This window comes from Branchiostoma lanceolatum, chromosome 18, assembly GCF_035083965.1.
Source record: "Branchiostoma lanceolatum isolate klBraLanc5 chromosome 18, klBraLanc5.hap2, whole genome shotgun sequence".
Classification (NCBI taxonomy): Eukaryota; Metazoa; Chordata; class Leptocardii; order Amphioxiformes; family Branchiostomatidae; genus Branchiostoma; species Branchiostoma lanceolatum.
The window spans coordinates 4984789-5007785 of NC_089739.1; the positions used below are offsets into that span (position 1 = coordinate 4984789).

The 22997-nt window shown below is 39.7% G+C and overlaps 1 protein-coding gene across 1 annotated transcript; it reads right to left on the reverse strand.

The window, feature by feature from the left end:
• Nucleotides 1-411: 411 nt before the first annotated feature.
• LOC136424077 (neprilysin-like) lies at nt 412-21310 on the reverse strand. Its single transcript, XM_066412497.1, has 24 exons — nt 21176-21310; nt 19808-19913; nt 18296-18337; nt 14091-14147; nt 13760-13798; nt 12920-13081; nt 12353-12436; nt 11289-11491; nt 10477-10539; nt 9941-10063; nt 9332-9415; nt 8723-8856; nt 7755-7974; nt 7359-7457; nt 6815-6895; nt 6481-6584; nt 5560-5618; nt 5257-5308; nt 3063-3130; nt 2494-2627; nt 2066-2131; nt 1497-1592; nt 875-951; nt 412-613 (listed from the first exon to the last, which is right to left on the reverse strand). The coding sequence occupies exons 1-24, from the start codon at nt 21224-21226 to the stop codon at nt 514-516; spliced, it is 2304 nt and encodes a 767-aa protein (XP_066268594.1). The 5' UTR covers nt 21227-21310; the 3' UTR covers nt 412-513.
• Nucleotides 21311-22997: the final 1687 nt, after the last annotated feature.

Below are 22997 nucleotides of genomic sequence, written 5' to 3' on the forward strand. Positions count from 1 at the left end.
TTTGCCATAAGGATTGCAGCTTAATGCATCATTTGAACATGAAGGGGATCATTCACACCAGAGCCCATCAGGCATCTTTGAACCGGGTCGGCGGACGACATAGACTTCTGGGAACCTTTGACCCTCCCATGACGTAATGTTTCCGGAACGGTGACGCTTGTCAGAGGTCAGTGGCACAGATAGCCGTTGACGGCCAAACATTCGTACGTCTCAATTAAGGCTCGTTTTCGTACGGCTCTAAATGATACTTTCTTATAATATGTGATTCTTGTATGTTAGATTCAAAGTTAAAGAACTTTACAATATGTTATATACCAACACATAGGAGATTTATTTGTTACATCACTCTTCTTACACTACTAACTTTGAACGATTGCATTGAATATTTTCATGAACATTATGAATATATATCACAGGTAATATTCAGAAAGCACAATTTGCATAGATTTTGTTTAATTATTTTCCTTTTTTTTCTATGTTGCTATATGCAGTCCGGACTGTCCTCTAGAACGGCTACCACACGGCACACTTCTTCACCGGGTTCATCTTTGATCCGACGGGACATTTGTAGGCCTCGGAGAACCCTGGCGTATTCGACAACGTACCAATCACACTAAATGAAAAGAAATAGAAAGAAAAATAAATGAAATTATTCAAAAGTAAAGTAAACGTCAATCAATCTGGGTTATTGACGGTTTATCAAGAAAAGCATTACATATGAAATCAAGGGAAAATGTCAAAATGTGAAAAAAAAGAGAAGTAACTGTTAGAAAGAGTAAAACAGAGTTCTGAGTTTTTGTTACAGCCCTATATACAGGTAGGGCCAGCTTTAAATACTGTGACGCATACTACATAGTTTAACAGCGCCACCTACCGGAATCTCCCGGGACTGTGGGGGCCGTTGAGCACCTGGCTGACAGCACTCTGGAAACGGTACTTGGAGCACCAGATCTGTAGTCACACATGTGGAAGTACATATTAGGAAATTACAAATCTCAGCACTTTGATGCCCCCTTATCAAAGACTTATAGATGTCAGTTGGCTAGTATTCAACTTACACATTCGCCATTTGGAATTTTACGAAGATGACATTTAATATCAGGGTCTGGAAAATACATATCATTTTGATGGAGGATGGATTCAACCTCCCAGACGGAAGAGAACAATTTATGCTACATTCTTCGCACATCCAGAGTGTTATTTCAAGGACTTGGCGTTTAGAGTCATTTGTCTTATTTGGAGGAAGAAACGGCAGATACTGTAAATGCATTTAAGTTCGCGTGGTTTTTATTTCGCGGTAGGGAGAAAATGGAGTGTTCGCGGTGGTTTTAAGTTCGCGCTTGAGACAATAGTAGAAAAGGGGGTAAGAGGCAAATAAAATCGCGGTGCTTGAAGTTCACAGCGAAGAGCTGACCGCGAAAACTGAGGACATAAAACCACCGCGAACACGTCTGTATTTACAATGAGAAACCTGTATTTTTCAGAGGTATCTTTACCTGTCCGTAGTTGAGGAAGAGCAGTTGTTCCTGATTCAGGTCCAGTCCAGGCAGAGTCGGTTCCGGTCCGTTAGCTGCAACCCAACTTCGGTAAGCCTGAGGGAAATGATGCAACGATTAATTTTCGGCCCTCTTTTAATTAAAAATTGTCACCAACAGTAAATATGCGGAAATATTGTATATGATGTGGGAGCGACACAGACTGTTATGTACACAGATCTGTCTGTATGTGTTTAAGTATACGAGGAGGAGTCAAAAAGTAATGCAATTAATTGGCGTTATGACAAATTAATTTTTTCATCGAATGATCTCTCATCGAATATCTTCTTGACACTGAAATATCTCAATTCTGACGGACTTCCCAGGATGTGGTCACCTTGAAATCAACTCAGCCGCTCATAAAAGTCCGAACAACAAATCGAGATATTTCAGTCTGAAAAAAATATGTGCCTTTACATTAGTGCCAAATTTGAACTCATTTTATAAAAAAATGAACCTGCTATGGAAAAAGGAGTTTGTTTAAAAAACACCTGAATTGCTTTATCGTAGCTGTATGCTCCTATACGTACCCTGAATGTTTGTTTCATGCCTCCATTGTCGGCGATGTTCTCGCCAGACGTAATGACTCCACTCAACTAGAAAATAAAACAAACCATTAATTTAGTCGAAGGAATGAATTGCACTACTGTCACTCTTCTCTGGGATAGCGCATTCATTAAAAATGAATATCAAATATTCATAGTCCATAACAGTTGTACGAAAACAATATTAACAGAAATAAAATCTCGTCGTAAACTACGGATATAAAAGCGTGTCAACCCTAACTAAGATCGGATGCCACCAATCCACAATCTCAGTAAATAGCTTTAAAGTGATGAAGTTCCTTCACAGCATGTGTCGTGCACCACTTATACAGTGATGAATTTCATGACCGTGGATGTCCTCATATCCATAGTCTCCGAAAATAACTGAATTAATAACAATGAACAATGATTACATTCATGCCTCCAGCCTCTTCGAACTGGTACATGCTGTACTGGTCCATGACGCACTGAGCGGCTTTCTTAAACTCCTCGGCCACAGCTGGATCCCACCATAAGTTCAGATTACCTTCCTTGTCGAACTGACGACCTGAAAAAGCACACACAAATTGTTACCTCCCAAAAAACACAACATTAAAAGAGAATAACCATGCAGGTTAGCATAAGCGATTCAGAAATGCCTAATTCATCGGTGAAAATACATGTGACATGTGTAAGTGTGTTAAATGTGAACGTCACCATGCATGTATAATGAAAATGTAGCAGACGTAGACATTTGAATAACATTTCTAAAAGCTTTAGATATTGCATGGAGGTCTCCTAACTCTTGTTATATGTTGCCTTAGCAAGGTAAGTGCTTTCGTGATTACGATTATTTCAATTTTCCGAATACAAGGGAAGAACAACGACAGTTGATAATGTAAAGGGATAACTAATTTGCACTTCTTCGAGATTTTACATCGGAGAATCTTTTAACAAGTTGGTAGAACTAGAGATGATGTGATGTAATTGTGTATTTACTAACCTGAGTCATCAAAACCATGAGTGATCTCGTGACCAATGACTGCACCAATGCCGCCATAGTTCAAATACCTGTTTATGGAACAAAGGCAAGAAATGAAGGTTTCAATACGTGTATATAGGTTGTGTGAGTGAGAAAATTGTTTTGGGCTCCCTTAAAATGTCGCATCAGATGTCACGTCGGTTGCCATCAGATATGCAAAGACTAGATGTAACAGACCGTTCGGTGTAATATAAACAGCTGCTTCCGCGCCGCGTGCCTGCGAAGCTGGTGTGTTACACCTAATGGCGGTTGTACCGGCTATATAGATATAGATACAGATCAGATATAGAAATCAATCTAGCGATAACTATCAATATTTGGAACTAGCAAAACGAGTCGCATTTGTCTTGTACTCAAGTATCTTCACAAACTTCAGTAAGTTAAGGCCCCCTCTCATTGGGCTGCGGTACTGTGGCGGTAACGTGCGGTAGCTTGGAAATGGCTACCGCCGCAGTGCCGTGCACAGACCTCAGCGTACCGTCCAAGTGACGTCTCAGTGCCGTACCAGTGCCGGTCCACACCGCCGGCGTGCCGGTTGAAATGGCGTTTTTTTTTCAAAATTTGAAAAAAAACGCAAGTGACAAAGTGCCGCGCGCTCGCCGGGAGCTTGCCGGAAGCTCACCGCGCGCGCTATTGTGTAAAAGTGATATGTCAGTTTCAAGGTTATACGTATATTCTATAACATGTTACCTTTGTTGCACCAAGTGTCATAAGTGAAAATCCTTTTATCACTTGAAATCAATTTTTGATGCATTTTTAAAATAATTTTGCATTGTATTTTGATCCATTGACAGCACTGCGATTTCTGATTGATTGAAAGCACTACCATGAAACTGCAATCGGTCCATTTCCCTAGCTATTGATCTGTTTAAGAGTTTAGTTAAACCTAATTCACTGCATTGTAGTGAGGTTGAGGATTGTAGCTGTAGATCCTCTGATATTTTCATTGGGATATTGCTTTATCCCACTGAAAATTAGATCTCTGCATTGTACATTTATTCCAGTACGGAAGTTGATAGACTAGTCGCTCAGGAAAGGAATCAGACCACTCGTCTACATGCACTCGCCCTGCTCTTGTGCCATTCAAGAAATACAGTGATAAACTAAACTTAATATACCAGTCAGGAACTGTATCTCAAATTTTACTCAATGTTTCGCCGTAAGGGGTGAATTAGAAGAATTCCTATTGATCGTTGATAGTCAAACATAGTTGATTAGATACTCTCGCTAAGATTAAATAATTTACCTACTAACAGGATTATTTAAAAAACATACGACACTTTATCATTCGAAGAAGAAAATGACTGGGCTACTCACGTTCAGGACATATTATGTAGACATGTTTGGCTTAGCCCCGCAGTTAACGTTAATACCGTTTTGGATATATATTTAAAGAAAGTGTGAAACTCACGTTTCTCCCTGGCTGGACGGAACCACTTAGAAATATCAGTGAACTCCACACATTTTATAAAATAAAAAATCACTTTGGCAGGGAAGACTTTATCACATCAATTCATAATAAACCGTTTGTAAGAAGTAACTACACTGAGAATCAGCGCACGTTGTCTAGAATTTGAAAAGGATCGACACCACAACACACCAGGCACTCACAGATTGTGTCCCACATGTAACGAAAATATTGAAGATAAATTGCAATTTGTGATGGCCATGGCCTGTCCCACTTATGGCAAAGAGAGAGATGCGCTGCAAAATATTACTACTAAGACTAACTTCACCATATCTGGTACACAGAATGATGTATTGTTGTCATGTTCAACTCTTATACCACCTACATAGGTCAATTTCATTATACTTCATCCTAAAAGCGAGGGAAAAAATAATCCATACATGGCTTTATTGTAATTCATACACTGTTATCGATAATGTTTTGTACTTATGATTGTAGGATAGGTTAGCCTTGCAGTATTGTTGATTTAGTGCCATATATTGTACTATATACGATTGTCGAACATACAACAAAGTTCATTCAATAACTTGCTCATCTGGGCTTCAAACGCAAATGCGCCGCACGTCAGTGAGAGTGCAAATGAAAATGGGTGAAAGAAACGCGACGGTGCCGTAAAAATCTGCCGTGTCAGTGCCGCCGCAGTGCCGGAGCCCAATGAGAGGGGGCCTTAAGTTATTGACCTCTCACCTTGGGTACGTTCCGTCGTAAAATGGTCCTTGCAGAATACCAGCGGGAAAAGCTAGAGGGAGATAATGCATTAAGCGTGGATGTGAGAAAAACTAAGCTACACTATATCTATTTCTTTTCCAATGAAGGAAATGTATGATTATTTCATAAATCACAATGCTACTTATTTGAAATGTCATATGTATAACATATACATGGATTCCTTCATTAAACCTCCAATAAGATATAAACTAAGGTGCTACTGAATGACGTAAGCATTCTATATGTACATATTTCGACTATATATATTATCAAACATCTTACTGATGGAGTTCCTTGATGGCGAGTAGAAGGCATTCACAATGGTCGGGTGAGATATCCACCTGCATGAAAGACAGAAAAATAGGAACTCTTGTTAAAGATGTACAGTGGATGAAGCCTTACTGTGATTGGTTGTTTAAGATAACTAAGACATTGAGGTCATGTAGCGTCCCTATTACGGTGCATGATTGGCTGATGAACTAGAGATTCAATCTACGTTAGCCAATCAAGTGAGTGGACAGATTTAAAGGGGTTCTAACGCCCCCTCAGCTGAAACGGTACCTAGTTTGCAAACACATTCAATAGATGATTTCAGGTATTGATATATACATCTGTTGGCAATTTTAGGACAGTTGTCTTGTACTCAAGTACAGTGGATGAGGCTCCATGTGATTGGTTTTTTAAGATAACTAAGAGATTGAGGTCATGTAGCGTCACTACCACGATGCATGATTGGTTGGTGAAATAGAGATTCAATCTACGTTAGCCAATCAAGTGAGTGGACAGATTTAAAGGTGTTCTAACGCCCCCTCGGCTGAAACGATACCTAGTTTGCAAACACATTCTATAGAGGATTTCAGGTATTGATATATACATCTGTTGGCAATTTTAGGACAGTTGTCTTGTACTCAAGTACAGTGGATGAGGCTCCATGTGATTGGTTTTTTAAGATAACTTAGAGATTGAGGTCATGTAGCGTCACTATCACGATGCCTGATTGGTTGATGAACTACAAATTCCATCTATTTATACATTAGCCAATCGAGTGAGTGGACAGACCTGAAGGGGCTAAGTTCGAAAGCCTCATGGGCTAAATCGGTGCATAGTTTAGAAACGTTAAACACATTCAACAGAGGATTTTTGGTATTGACGTGACATATACATCATTTGTCATTTTTTTTAGTACAGTTGTATGCTACTTACTCATCCTTCTCCACTGGTTTCCTCAGGTACTTGAAGGTCTCGTTGTTGGAAACTTCCAGGTTGTGCAGAATGTTATGGAAGTACTTGGTCTCTTCGAAGTGCAGCTGAAAAGCAATGAAACGTATAATGTAAGAATATAATGTATAGGGTCTACAGGGATTACAGACTACTTTCATAAGTTGTCTAGTTTACAAAAGCTGCACAGGCTGAAGACGCGATAACATTATTGTTTTCATTTTCACTGTATATTTTAGCCAAATATTGATCTAAGAAAACTAATTATTAGATTAGAGTGAACGGTATCTATTAATAATGACCTAAAAAAAAGACGTACCAGTTCATAATCCTCGGTCAATCTTGTGAGGTTGTTGACAATGTAGTCATCGTAAGCAATAAACTGCTTCATAGCCTCGGCCTGTAGAAATAATACGTTCAGTGCTCTAGTGCAATTTGTGAGTAACATAAAAGTAGGACCTTTCTGCGTTAACATTGAATGCATAGCTATCGGTAGTAGCAATGTAAGAATGGTACATTGTATTTTTGTGATTAACTGAGCGTAACCGAAACGAACACAGCATTGTATAGGAAGGAAATCCTGTTTCCCTCTGTCCGTTTACACCATGATATAATAAAGCTGAAATAAATAAATAAATAAATAAATAAATAAATAAATAAATAAATAAATAGGATCAAGGATGTCAACAGGGAAGAGGCACTGTGTTTTATAAAAGTCTCCTTTACGGCGAAGGTAATACGAAAAATATTCAAATTGAATGCGTTACATTCAGTTGTTTATCTAACCAATACAAGGGCAATATAAAGATAGTGACTGAATTCCCCTGACTTGATTAGAAAGCTGTATTATTTTGAAGATGCACCTTTTCTTCAGCAACGGCTCTGGTGGCGTCGTCCATCCAGTAGTTCTCTACAAGCAGCTCGTTGAAGGCAATCCGGATGTTGTCGATCATTTCCACAGCCTGAAATTTAAGAAAGTCAAAAATACTGTTGGTTTAAAAGTTGGAAACATATTTCCTGGTGTCCAATCTAGGTTTATACGCTATGTGTATAAGAGGACCAAAGGTTTTCATCCTAATAATAAAGACCAGTTAAGACAGTTTTACTAGATGGATACCTTGTAATGTCCTAAACTAATAAATAGGTGTGATCAGCAAATCAGCCATACTCATAAATCCCCCCAGTGGCCCCAAAGGACCCTTAACGACCTTATCAATGATTAATGAGTATGGTTATCAATTAAAAATTTGATTGCATACCTTTGCCTTGCTTTCTTCTTGGAAGAACTTGGGCAGGTACAGGCGGCTGACGACAGTTCCCATCATGCCATTCACCAGCGATACGCACGTCTCCCATCTTGAGGAGGGCTCGACGCCGAAGATGTCTCTGTTGAACTTCTCACGGATCTCAAGGAACTTGCTCCCAAGGTTTCCGATTCTATTCTGCACCATTCTCCAAATGATGTAGTTAGCAATGGTCCTTTGAACAAAGAAATGAAAATCGTTACTCCGTGAAGGAGGTCAGTGACATCTGATAGGGGTATTGTTTTTGTCTGGATTTGTGTGTTCGTATCTATAACTCAATATCCTTTTCATGGATTTGTGTGAAATATGCCATGTCGGTGGCTATTAAGGTCCAATGATGCACGGCGACCGTGGCAGCATTTTATAGGTCGACACCTCCATCTTAAAGGCGTGGTACAGTCCACGCAGTGTTATACAAGATGGGGCAAACTGACTACTCTACAAGAAGAGATTATAGCTCCGGCTTGTGACACTACTTTGATTTCTGCCTAGTGCTATAAATAGTATAATAAACAACTACCTGGATATAAATGGAAACAGGTTTTAAAGGAATGTTATTCCAAGTTGAGAGGGTATTAAACACCTTAGCCCACACCACAAACATCATATATGTAATTACCTCACAGAGCTCTGTGTCCTAGTCTTTATCAGATTGGTATCAAACATGAAATGTTTTATCTTAATCTCTGATATTTTAACAAACTACGCTGCATGCAAACTACAGCATCACTAAACATATAGCTATCTTCAAGACCTATCTTTGCGACAAGAAAGATATTTCACACAAACTCTACCTTGCGATCAGATGATTACGTATTGCTTCTGGCCGTATAGCTGATGATTTCAAAGAAGACGACACTTACAGTTTGTTACTTTCTTACAGACTTGACATTCAGAGCAATTTAGCAAATTCCTAAACATACTTGTTGTCTGTTTCGGCAAGAAGGGGACCAAGTTTCATGAAGAAGTCGGGAGCATAATTCAGGATGTCTTCTTGATCTGTGATGGTCTCTTCCAGACTGTAGGCCGCATTGTTGACGTACTCAACCCATGGGAACTGTGATTACAATTCATAAAGCCACAACTGTAAGTATCACATCTTCACTCCACATATTTAAGATTGTATTATACACAGACATCCATCGAAAACCTTCAAAAACATGTTTCGGTAGTCTGCGGTGATTTTCAATATTTAGTCATCAATAAAAATGTTACACGCTATTGACAATGGCAAGTGGATGGAATGTTAGCCTGGGGAGGTGCAATTCTCTATAGTAAGCTCATTCTTTTTGCATAGTTAGCAAGCAAAAATAATGAGCCAGTGGTAAACGTACGAATTGTAGTACCCAGGTTGATGGCATATACTGAGAGGACCAGAATGAGTAGATGTGACTTTGCTGTTTTCTTTTCATTGGCCATGTAAAAAAAGCCATAGCAAGATGCATAGGACTCTAGGAAGAATAATTACTACTAATGTATGTTGCTAGTGGATATTCTAAATGAGTAAACAAACAAAATGTAGTAACGGTTACCTCAAAGTAGTCAGACATGTTCGACAGCTTCATTTTGTGGTACAGTGCCTCTGGGTCTCTGCGTTCAGCTGGGGGTGCTGTAATCTACGAAACAAACATTACACATATTTATAACACAGGAACTACAAATTGTTTTTCTATATATGTGTGAGACTTAAACAATTTGTAGAAGCTGATTGAAGTAAAATAATGAAGTTTTTTTTTAGAATATTGTGAGCAAATAAATTCACTATTGCTTTCACTTGTCCGTTAACCAAGATCTATTAATTGCAAACGTTTCAAAATGCTAACTATGCTGTATAACAAAACTATGCTTAATGGGAGAGGGGTCGATATCGACTTCCAACAACCTTTGACCCATTGATGACGTCACACGTGAATAAAACTTGCCCAAGGCGATTGGGCCATAAAGCTGAGGAGGGCTGATCGTATCAGTTACAAATTCCAGTGAATTCATTCACTTGGTTAATTTGGTTTTCGATCAAACGCGTGGTAGTACTCCAGTATGATTGTGCTATGTCACTGTTATGGTTACATATCTTTACTAATAGATAGATAGCACCATTCTTACGGCAAGGTTAGCCTTAATGTATGTCTCAAGTTACTTACGTTTGCGAGTTTGGTCTCGAAGTCGACCATGTCGGTCATCTGTTGCACTACCGTGGCGCGGTCGCCATCCCCACGCAGTAGTAGGGCGATATCAATAGAGTAGTTCAAGTAACCATCACGGTACTGAAAAAGCAAAGGTATAGTGACATTCACGTTTGGTACCGCGCATACATGACAACACTTTGGGTCTGGGACAGTAATGTAAGCAGCGACACCTAGCTTGCAGTGTGGAATAGTACCAGTCAGTATTGCCCTGAGGAAGGTGACAGACGGTCACCGAAGCGTCGGCTGTTGATGGTAAATAGCTAGTTTTGAATAAAGAACCTTGTTTTCCTCTCTTGAAACTATTCACAGGTCCGGACGAAAAGCAAAAGAGTTACATATTGTTTCATATTCATTATTGCTAAACAAACATTCAGACGACATACAAATTTCAAGAATGAAACAATTTTGTGAATTCGTACATTGGAATGATTTAATACTGTATGATCACATCAAACAATCGGGTGCTTTATGTATGAAATAGGTGTACTCACATTACTCAGGTCTGGGTTTAAGAAATATTGGCGGCTGGACAATCCAAGATCGGCCTGGTCGAACTGTAGACGAGAAATAAAAACGAATTTCTCCAGAGGCGGTGGGGGTGACCAAGAGATTTCAGGTTGTGCGCTAGCTTTAACAGAGGTACTAGGTAGTAATAGACAAACATTCAAACATACATGGAAAAGTTGGTAAGCCAGACAGTTTAGTTAGTTTCATTTTATCTATTCACACATAAGAAAACAATAACATTGAAGTATAGAAAATAAGTTTAAAAAGTGCCATAAAGCTTACAAGCTCCTTTAACGTTGAAAGATGTTAATCAAAATACAAATGTGATAATTCTAAGATGAAAAAAGGAACAGAATCCAATACAGATAAGTTTATTGCAAAACAAGCATAAACTATTAATCATCAACAGTGACAAAATATTGCAAGGCAGCACAAAGGCGAGTTATGCTATTTCAAAGAATGATGAACTAGGGGGCCCAAATCTGTACCACTTACTCTCTGTCCAAAGATCTTTGTACCACTAAAAAATCAGTTCCATAGCATGTCCAGAACACGAGATATCAAAACAAGAAGTTCCGCTGCAGTACCGTAAGAAGACGCTAGGGGGCCCCAAATCTAATCGATTTCAGGTCTCATCAAAACCTACCAAAATACCATATCAAAACAATCCATCCAGGCATTCTTGAGTTATGCTGGTCCACTACAGACACAAACACACACACAAACGCTACCCTCTGCATAACCTTTTTGGCGAAGGTAATTATGCTCTCATAAAGGTTTGATACCAGCTACTTACAGCAAGGATGTAGACGCTTGAGTCCTTGTCATCAGCAGTGACGTACATGCTCATCAGCAAACTGTTGCTGTACCTCATCAGCTTCGTCAGGGTGTCCAACAGGTCCCAATTGTCGGCGGTCCAAGTGTCGTTAATGACTGGCCAGCCGTTCAGATGTGTAATCAGCTCGGTGATAGGCGCAGCTCCTAAGTCATCAAGAAGTCCTGCAGCCAATGTACAAAACAACACGAAAGATTGTAACAAATTGATTATGTATGGCCTTTTTACAATATGATCATTCATTTATCAAAATGTGCAGCCAGTAGGTACTCATTTGAGTAGTGAGGCTGTTGTAGTGCCTTTTTAACGTGTTCGAGGCAACTCCTCGAACACGGGACCCCCGGCCATATCACGTCCCCTCTGAAAGACGAGTGCAGCTCCAACCATGACGCTCGAACCGGGGTCTCCCAGTTACCAACTAATTGGGACCAGGAGCTCAACTGTGAGGCTGCTTCCAACTGAGCTACAGGGATATTCCTATTCGTAAACTCGTATTGATATAGTGTTCCATATCTTGTCTAAACCTTAAACTATACCGTCATCATCTACATGTAGTTATGGGGTTAATAAAAGAAGGAAAAACAATCAGGGTTAGCTAAATAAGGTACAGATTTACATAATACTAATGGGTGTTTGATTGTTTGCATTCATGTAATTGTCTCATTTGTAAATAACAGTTAACGGCTTTGTATCAATGGAGTATCGTAAGCTGTAACGATTAGAAAACGTTGCTATCACCTATCAGTTCCAAACAGACAGGTAACCTGGCATCCAGGCTATCGTAGTTTAGTGGGCTCTCTTCGGGACAGGAGGAGCTTTTCGACACCCGGCAAACTTTGGCACCTGGTAGTAATTTTACGCGGTAAGAGGTGACCAGCCACGTAAAAACTACTCCCAGATGGCAAAGTTTACCTGGGCGGCTGAGAGCTCCTTCTGCTCCGAGGAGAGCCCGACGAAATCACGATTGCCTGGATGCCGGGTTAACATCTGGCAATTCGCATAGTTAACGGTGCAATGTTTCTCACCTTCGTCCATGCAAGACCGGTACAAGGTCCGTGCCTTCTCCACCACTTCCACGCCTTTCTCAAGTGTGGTATCTTCAATAATATCTATTCCACAAGAAAGAACAATCATGCGTTAACAAAGTTCAAATTACTAGCAGTTTATATTAAGCACATGTGGACGGAGGTCCTTCCGCCACCTTATCCAGGGCAATAATGACTGGTTAAATGATAGTAATTTCATACTTGGCATCACTATCGTATGATTGTTACATTATCAAACTCATTATTAAGATATTACGCAAGACATCATCAACAAGAAATGACTGAATATACGGAACATGGTACAAAAGATATCTTCTTCTTTTCTTTTTTGTTTGTTTTAGAAACAAAATCGTCATCTCTGTCCAGAAGACTTCGCTCATGAATATTGGTTTTCCGATATTTCCTTTCAATTTGCGGCCTGTATTTGCTAGATTTGTGGCTAGCTTTGTACGATTACTAGAAATCTTTTTCTTTAATTTTTTTTTTTTTTGAACGGACGAAAATTGATCCATCCATAAAATCAAGATACTAGTATTGTGGCCTTACCTCTCATGTTCGCGGTCAGGTCGTCGCGAAGCTGGTTGAAGGTGCCGAATCTTCCCGCGTCCGGCGGGATCTCGGTATTCTTTAGCCAGCCTCCACATGAGTACTCGAAGAAGTTGTCACACGGGTCAATGGAGGGGTCCATATACTCGAGCAGGCGTGCGGCTACAAATACAGAAGGAATTATGATATTTTTTACTTCGGTTTTTGACAAACAAGGACGACGCGGTACTGCGCTCAAGTTTTTTATAACTTATTTCAACAGTGCCACGTGCAGAGAACAATATACCCATTCTTACACCTGGATGGAGTGAGGAAAGTCGTATAAAGTGCCTTTCCCAAGGGCACAATATCGGTGGCGCCAGGGGATTCGAACCCGGGACCGCTGGGTTCTGGGACGAACACCATGCCGTAACGCCGCACGTTCCCACAATTATAATATTTGAGTTGTATATGTGAAGAGAATATACATCACATACTATGAGATATCAGCACTATGAGGTGTTAACGCTCACGTGACTGTAATGTGAGCATTGTCCGCCATGTTGGATGGTTGAACCCAGACGTGCAAATTAGATTTGAACCTGAATATGTGATAATAGCAATGGGATTGTATCGTGGGTGCAGTCCACCATGACTATGACGTCACGGTCAGTCACATTATATACCAGACGCTGCCAGGTTCAACCAACAAAATGGCCGACTACAAATATGCACAAAAAAATTGCAATACATGGAACATAAACCAGATAAAATGAAACGAAAAAAAGGTCTAATATTCAAAGCAAAATAACGAACTATAGATATACCCTTTTTTCTTAATCTAAAATTCTAAGTCCTTACCTGTACGTAGGCAGTCCGGGGTCATACAAACGTCATCAGCTGAAAATAGGAAAGCGACAAGATATGTAAGTTAACAGTATGAATATCCTAGAAACATGATATATAACGTATTACATCAAATACGATGATGATCTTTATTTACTCGTCATTACCCACATGGGGTAAGTGCAGTAGTTTTATTATTACAGAAAGGCTATAGGTAAAGTATAATCACTTGTAGTATTGCTAGTGAACAATAGAAGAAACAAAACACAATTGATACCAAATCCATTGCAAACACGTTTTCCATTATGGGGCACAAAATGAATGCTTTGATGGAATTTTTAACTACCTGCGGGAGTGACCGCTGTAGTCGGTATTCCCACCTGGCCGCCACTTTGTCCATTGTCTGTGGGGTTAAACAAAATTAAAGATTCATGTATGTATCAAAATATCTAGATTTTTTCATCTGCCTATAAGCAATAATGCAACAGTACATTTTATTCAAGAATTCTATAGCTACGTTAATGAAGGTTAGACATCCCGGTAATAAGATTCTATAGCTAGTCTCAATTTTAAATTCTATCCGTGACTTATCATAGTGTAAGGATTATAAACCATATGAACTGTTTCGTGCGAAAGAATTCATTAAAAGTTTACAGTCATCTCCAGAACCGCTAGATGGCGCAGTTGCAAACCATGTAATAGATTAGGCAATGTTCCAAATTAAGAATCTATCATTCGCTATACCATATTCAGTGTGTTAAGTCATTTGTTTAACCTTCCTGACCATGTAGATTTTATAATCAATGCAACTTTTTCTGCCAAATTTATTCGCACGCTCGCATCAGTTTTGGGGTCCCCAGGGGATGTCATCCACATAATCAAATCAACATGGCCTTACCATCATGACGAATGTTAAGTCATGGGGCATGCGCAAAGACGATGGATCTCTTGATTTTTAAGGGTGGCGATAGATCGTCTTTTTGAGAGCCACTCGACCGTTAGAACGAGAGACCTTTAGACCCATTTCGTTGCCTTGTAAAACGATTACTATCCAACGGAGTGATGACAATCGACTTTTCAGGGCCATAAAAGGAGAATTAAAGGTGAGCCGGCCACCTGCGATGTTCTGTCACTTTTTATATACACAAGCACTCGCGTTTATAGTTAGTGCACAATGAAAGGTAGGTGGTACCAACGTGGCCGACAATGATACATAGTCAACATTACCTCCATGTAAAATGGAGGTATAGTTTTTGGTCCGTTTGTCTATGTGTGTACGATTAGGCGTGCGTGTCCATGGATGGCATTTGGTATGTAGGTAGGTGTTGTAAACTTGACGGCCAAGTTTAATTTTGGACCTCCTGGTGGCCGATCTTGGTACTGCAGCAGAACTTCCATCTTTTTTGTATCTTTAGTCCTGGTCATGCGTGCATCTATTATCTTCTATCTTCTATCTTCTGGTGTATTAGAAATGGCGGTCCACTTTCATATCTTGCAACGCCCCTTTTAACACGGGAGTGTTTTGTGGGTAAAGACTCTCTCACAGTTTGTCAAAGATAAGAGATTAAAGTGCAAACAACAGTTATTTCCCACTCTAACCCCGCCATATTATTTCTATCGTACAAATAAGGCAAACACTAGCACGGTTTGATATTTTGCATTTTCATTTTTCGTTTCAAGAATTCCCTACCAAAAGAAGTTAGTATATTTCTAAATGGAATTCATATACATGTACACAGCTTGGTTGTTGTTTGTGTGTACATATGGGGGTAAAGGTCGTAAGACCTGGGAAAAAAGGTCGTAAGACCTTAGGTAATAGCCTCGAAAACATTCTTCTGCTGGTCACAGTAATCTTATCATCTCTACAAGTAGCCACCCGAAATAGCCACCGTTATCTGCCGAAAATGCAATACTCAAATTCAATATGAAAGCTTAAATCTTTCTGCTCATCATAAAAACGAGTGAAAAAAATGTTGATTCATCCTATTTGAGTGCGAGATATGAAAAGGAGTCCCACTCAATGAGTGATAAATATTAGTTGTTGGCGTGTTATCTGGAGATACCGGGCACAGGCAGGTCCCATTGAGATAAGAACAAAGAGTGGTGTTACATGTGGGTAAACAGTGGTGGCGTTATTACACCGTCAAGATGTGTACAAACAACGGGTTGGAACACGCCCAAAGTACGTGTCCACCCTTTGCTTTGTAGCAGTCTTTAAGTTAAAATTAAAGTTAAAGTTAAAGTTAAAGTTAAAGTTAAAGTTAAGGTTAGTTAAAGTCCTCCCCGCACCAGACGGTGCATAAGGCGGTGCCCATCTTCGGTTCCAAAGCCCTTGGGCCTCACAACTTTGTGCAAGTCACTACATCAGGGGGCTAGTCCACTGGTAGTGATGTGCGTTTAACTACAATACTCTTTCCCAGATGCTGAGTGCTAAGCAGAGAAAGCATGATGTACCATGCATTTTAGAGTCTTTGGTATGACCCGGCCAGGGATCGAACTCACGGCCTTACGTATGCAAGGCGACCACGCTACCCACTCTGCCACTGCACCGGTTGTGTCGCTAAGTAGTCTCTACCAAACTAACCTCGCCAGCTAAATGGAGAATATTTGCCAGGGAAGTTTGGCCACCAGATGCTGAGTGATGCATTTTTAGAGTCTTTGGTATGACCCGGCCGGAGATCGAACTCACGGCCTACTGTATGCAAGGCGAACACGCTACCCACTCTGCCACTGCACCGGTTGTGTCGATAATTATACGTAGTCTCTACCAAACTAACCTTGCCAGCTATAGGGGAATATTTTCCAGGGAATTTTGGCCACCAGAGGGTTCCATTTGCAAGCGCCGTTACGGGGAAATAATACCTTTCATTTGACTGACTCTACTGGTCAATTATTCCTATTTTTGCCGAATTCTACGATCCATAACCCCGTAGGAAGGTCTGGTGGAGGCTACTTCTTTTAGAGCGGAGAGAGAAAGTTTTGTCCAATATAGCTCATTTAAACATGTGTTGATATGATGATTTTTGTGTTTTGCTTGATTGTTGTATTTACTTGATGACTTTTAAGGCGTTGGCAATGTTTTAAAAAACGTATCAACTGGTAGTGGTAAGCTGTAGAAAAACACAGCATTAAAAAGCTTTTAACTACTTATAATCAGTTATCACAGTGTCACTTTATGAGGATGTTGAAATTCTAGATTCAAATCATTCTCTATAAATAACACCTGTTGTAGAAACGCACTGTTCAAAGGTTAGGAGCACCGCCCGTATAGCAAATAACACCATTTTAGACAGAACAAACTTTGTACGGTCAATCCTTTTATGGGTATTCAAACACTGAAAACTCGGCCAAATGGCTTTGGAACCTAGAGATTAGGCAATGCGCCGACAGAATCGCTTAGTCACACAATTGTAACAACTTAGAACAAACTACAAACGAAGAAAACATGGAAAAGCCGTCGGAAAACCTATTGCTGAACACGTTGGGACCAGTGATCATAACTAAACATTGCCCGACCATACTAAGGTCCACCGTTAGCAAAATACTAAGAGAATGCCTTTCGAGGCAACTTTTTGTCTCTTTATGCAACACTTTTTCGGCCCCGTCTTCACCCCTATTGGGCAAATAAGGCAGGTGTGGTGTGTCAACATCACATCTTGACAACTCAAAACTCTTCAAACAGTTTATAAAGTGGGGAAATCCAAACTCGCCAATAGTTTTGAAATTCTTTGTGAGGTAAATTCCATATAGGCAAAGAACTAATCCTCGTATCCGTATTTGGATATGCATTTGTACTGAAGCATTGTCCGTAGTAGACACACCAAATAACGAATTCGTTAAACAAATCATGTAAACACTTAAAAACCGTTATAGAATCAGTTATGCCTATATATCAAACAGCATGTGGATAAATGCTTTACTGTCGCAGCTAGCGAAATAATTCAAATTTAGTTTTGAATGATACAGTTTGAAATCTTCATTTTGCAATGCAGACCAACGACATTTACACTAATTTCAATCTGCCCATACCAATTATCAGTAGAGGTTTTATTCATATTCATACGTTGCTGATATCTAACAATGAATTGATTGATGATAACCTTTAGTGTACATCTATAGATACAAAAGTCGCAATAAAATACATATAGTGACAGGACCTTTGATACTAATCGAAACAATGCATTAAAAAATCGAAGTCACACGTCGGATTTAAAGAAATAGATATTTCGTATCGTCTTCTCATTGTGCAGTATGGAAGGGAAACGTGTGTATAGGTGTTTTTGTCGTCCATCCAACTTTGTGGTAAATATCCAACTTTGTGGTAAATCATAATAAATATACATACATTCTTACAGATACATGAATGACAAATGGTTGTAACCGTTGTATTATATTCGTAATCTCTAAGCAGATATAGAAAGACAAAATTGAAAGGTACATCAAGCTCCAGTTTCAGTGGAGTAGAGGGCCTTTGCTCCGCAAAACCGCGAGCTTGAGAAACGTTCCGACTTGCCGTTCTACATCTGCTTGGAGTTTGATATTGTTACATACCGGCTTTCCTGACGTGAGTCCCAAGGTCCAACACTTGCCATACTGTAAACAAGAAAAAAGTAATGCGTAGTTAAGACAAGTCAATTCTAAAAGCATCGATTTATTGATGACAATTTATTCCCAATTGCTAGCTGTCAGTACCCCCCCGACCCCTGCCTTGTCGTTGATGCCACCAAGGGCAAGATCAATGTTGTAGTTGTATGTTTTTAAATAATTGGTATTGAATAACAATGTTTATAAATGTATGAAATTTTGGGCTTGAAGGTCGTAGCCAGAAATGCTTTGATGTGGAAATGAACTTGGAGATGAAACAATATTGTTTATGATCACCTTAATAAGTCCGTTAATAATAGTGTGCCGAAAGATTTTCAAACGCGTTAGAATGAAAAATAATAAATAATTATACACTATATCGTTCCTCATGTCAATAGTTCCTTATGGTAATACTGAAGGCAACCATTGCACGCAATAAAATGTTTTTATCTAGCCTTGTAGCAAACGTCATCTATCGGAGATCTCAATTGGTCTTATAGCCAGTGGAAGAAAATTTCCAAAGTACCACTGCATGCAATTCCATCTTTAAGTACAAAAATGATATTTTCTTCACTGGAATGAAAAAAAAAACGGGACCTTTATTTATGCGTAAAGGTATGTTTAAAATAAATTGTGTGCAGTGTACACTAAGGTTGCACTGTAGCGTAGACTATGTATACAGCAGTTGGGGTCGAATCCGTCAAAGTTCGGCATTGATTAAATATGCTCTATCACAGCATTGATTCAGCTTTCCACCGTGCGACAGCAGATTTGATTAAATGTTACAAAAACAAATATGGTGTCAAAACGGCTGACGCAACAAGCCCTTGTAGTCATGTTTACATGTGTTTATCAGTGTCCACCAAACACACCGGTTCCGTCAAGAGCATGAACTTTACAGACAATGTTTTCTAAACGGATTGTTCAACGTCTTATGACCATGGGGGCTCGACACACTAGGCATGCTAGGTACATATGTACTTTTCTGTGATTAAAATTGGAGCGGTCCACCCAATCTTTGACTTGGTTGTACCTAGACATATGTGTGGTTTTATGTACCTAAATGTAGTATCATAAACAGTTAAACAATATATTCTTTACATTTAACTTTCCTTAAATGTCAGAAAAAGGAGTAAAACCAAACGTTTGTTGAAGAAAGGCAGCAGGGTTTGTGGTTAGGATTCGCTGACTACTTCAGCTTATGTTGTGCCTACACATTTTTGCGCATCTAGATTTCTAGCTTTTTCTAGGTTCTACCTCTTTCCAAAAAAGACTTTTGAGCCCTGCCATGTATATCTTGCGATGTTGTTCACCCCTACGCAGCATTTCCCTCTTGAACTATTTAATCAGGCGTCGAAAAATTTGGTAAGTAAAGAATTTCGTACGGTTGCCAAATGTACATAGGCGTACTGTTCGTTCGGAATGTATTTGTTTGATAGTCTGAATGTTAACAGTGGGGAGGGTTTGATATATACTCACTCATCGCGGCGACTATTGAGACAATAGCCAACTGAAGCAGCATCAAGATCGCAAAGTAGAACTTCACGCCACATGATGTCCGTGGCTTCTTGTAGCCCATGGATCCCTGTAGTTTCGAGAGTAAGAGGAGAAAAAAAACGTTACTTCTCAATCTTCTGTATACTTGATAAGAGACTTTCACTACTGGGAGAAATGCCGCTGCAGTGCTTTAAAATTTGCTAGGGGGCCCAAAATGTTATCATTTTGAGGTCTTTTTATGATCTATTTATTAACCAAATATGAAGACAATCCTCCAAGGCATACTTGACTTATACTGTTCACGCACTCACGCAGACACATGTACACACGCAACCGAAAACATAACCTTCCTGTACTCTGTAGCAGCTTCTAAAACATTGGCATAGCTGCATAAAATACAACGTTAACGGATTCTTTAAGACATACAATCGCACAAGTTTAAACCAACCTTGTGGTCTTTTGGAGACATTGGAGCTGAGAATTCCATGGAAACAACCTTACATACAGTCAAAAGCTTACTACTTTCCTATACATGTGTCGAGGTCGCTGTACAGTTGTTACACTGCACATTTGGTCTCAGCATGTTGCGACGCTCTGTGTAAGGGACCGCTTGGATCTTCGTATCTGTTTTCATTATTCAATATGCTGACTTGTATTTATAGAGTCCATCAAAAGTATTGAATATAACATAGAAGCCAGTATTAACACACAGCACCAAGCCAGAGGGCGGTATGTGGATGTTACACGGTCAGGATAGAAAGTATCAACAACGTTAGCAAAGCCATAACATCTACCGTGATAGGGTGAAATATTTCCGTATCTCATAGATGCCTCTAGAGGGTACCGGGTGAAGGATGGAACACTGCATATTCGCACCAAAGTTCAACGATACATACAAACTATACCATATGTTAACTATAGCATTCAAATATCTTTTAACATTAAGTAAAATAATAGGATATAATTGGAAAAGAAACAGCTGTGTTTCTGTAAATTGTAGTGTGATTGCTAACATATAGCGCTTGGTAACACACGCATGCAACGTTTTGTTGGTAGTATTGCACTGTGGACGGACAAGACACAGTAGAAGTCTTGAGTTTGCAGTTCTAAGTGCCAAAATCAGTGCATAGTGCTCTGAGGTTGCTGTAGTATTCGTATTCGTTCCAAAAGTCGGGATATTCAACTTTTTATTTTTTTTAAAAGGACAACGTTTTAGAGCGATTTTCCATTTTGCTGACTCAGTTTATGTAACCGCCCTGATTAGAACTAATATTAGATCGGAGAATCTTACTGGATCAAAGACGGTACCAAAACGGATTGTATCATATAAGGATGAAATATTTTGTTTACCTCTTCGACCATCATGTTGGTAGTAGACTCCGTAATGTTCATAGACTTCATCGCCTCTCAGTAAGCGAACCGCGACCGGACGCTACGCAGCCTGAAAAAAGAGAGAGAGAGATAGAATAGAACTTTGTACTGTTTAACCGATTATATACCTCGGGCACGCCCGTTGGTTCAACAGCCATACGTCACCTTTTATCGTGCCATGGAGATGTCAATCATCCCGTGGCAACCCGGTAGATTGTGTGCCAGTACGTCGAGGTTGATGACGTCAGGTCACGTGACGCAGCATATACTGTAAAATGAGAAAATGTTCGCGGAGATTTAGTTTCGCGGTAGGGAGAAAATGGAGTGTTCGCGGTGGTTTTGAGTTCGCGTTTGAAGCAATAGTCACACAATGGAACGGATATTCGCGGTGGTTTTATCAAGTTCGGGGTAAACTGTTCACCGCGAAAACCGCGAACATAAAACCACCGCGAAAATTTCTGCATGTACAGTAATCCGAACATACCTCACGGTCTGCGGGCTACCTCCTGCCCATACGTGTTTTCAAAGCCTTTGAGGGTCATGCCGATGTTTGGTTCAACTTGTTACCTCCTTTAGTGCTCCTGTCGTCAGGGGGTTTAAGTGGTCCCTTTGTAGTTAACTGAATAACGCATTCGAAGAGCGCAAATCTTTGCAATGTTCAGCAGTTCTAAAGATGAAAAATGGCCCTATCTTTGAAGGACTGCCCTAATCAATTTCTGAACGTTAAACCTGGAAATATTCCTTAGGATATAGCAATCTATATGATGTTAACATTTACTTGCTCATTTTAGCACATTTCTATTATGATTTCATACTTTAAGCGTTTAAAACGAGCACATAAACAAGCTGCACGAGGAGTCCTTATACATTGGGAACACCAATGCGAAAAGTAAGCGCCCAGATTTTCAATGTTCTCACCACCAAAGAACGACATCGTATCTTTGCTCCATGAAGGTCGATATGCAATGGCCATGGGATAGTGTTATCTAAACTTACTATGTATAGAATAGACTATAAAATCGAATGTGGAAATCCGACTTCCAACGTTCTATAAAAATTGCTTTGGCCTCCTTTAAAGAGATTGCTGTATCTAGACCGAGACTTTTCTCAGATGCCAATCACTCGACATGGGCTGCACATGGGCTCTACGTTCCACGATCACACATCCATGGATTAAACGTCGGAGCAGGGATGATTATGCTAGTTGGACGCAAACTAGAAGTCCCGAAATGTCTTTGCCAACACATCGTTCGTTCAAACTGCCTCGTTCATTTAGTACAGCTTTACGTCCTTGACGACAAACAATGTATCTAAAGGTCAACCTCTAGAGCACTCTTATGGTGATTTACGGTACTCTTAAGTGTTTGTAACGATTGTATGGACTATTATACCAAGTTCATAAATCAGATCACCCGTTAGATTAAAACCACCCAGAGCATTTTATGAGGCTTGAAAACTGGAAATATTCTAGTTGCTGTATCTTTATGAAATTGACATCTAATGCCACTGTTTACCACATTTGCGTGATAATTTCAAATTAAAAGTGCTCAAAAGCGGTACGAAATAAGCTGCACGGTGATCTTTATAGTTTCACGCGCCTAGAGTGAAACTACCGATCCCATAGCCCCACCCACCTCCGTCAAAACGTAGAAATGCAAAATAGAAACATACTAAATCCAAATATTTGACGTACATGCAGTGTCTCTCTCATTTGTCGAACCGCTAATTGTGATGGACAATCAGGATCAGTCTCTTTTCGCTTGTTTTTCTATCAGTTCTCACCATACATGTTTGCATCTTT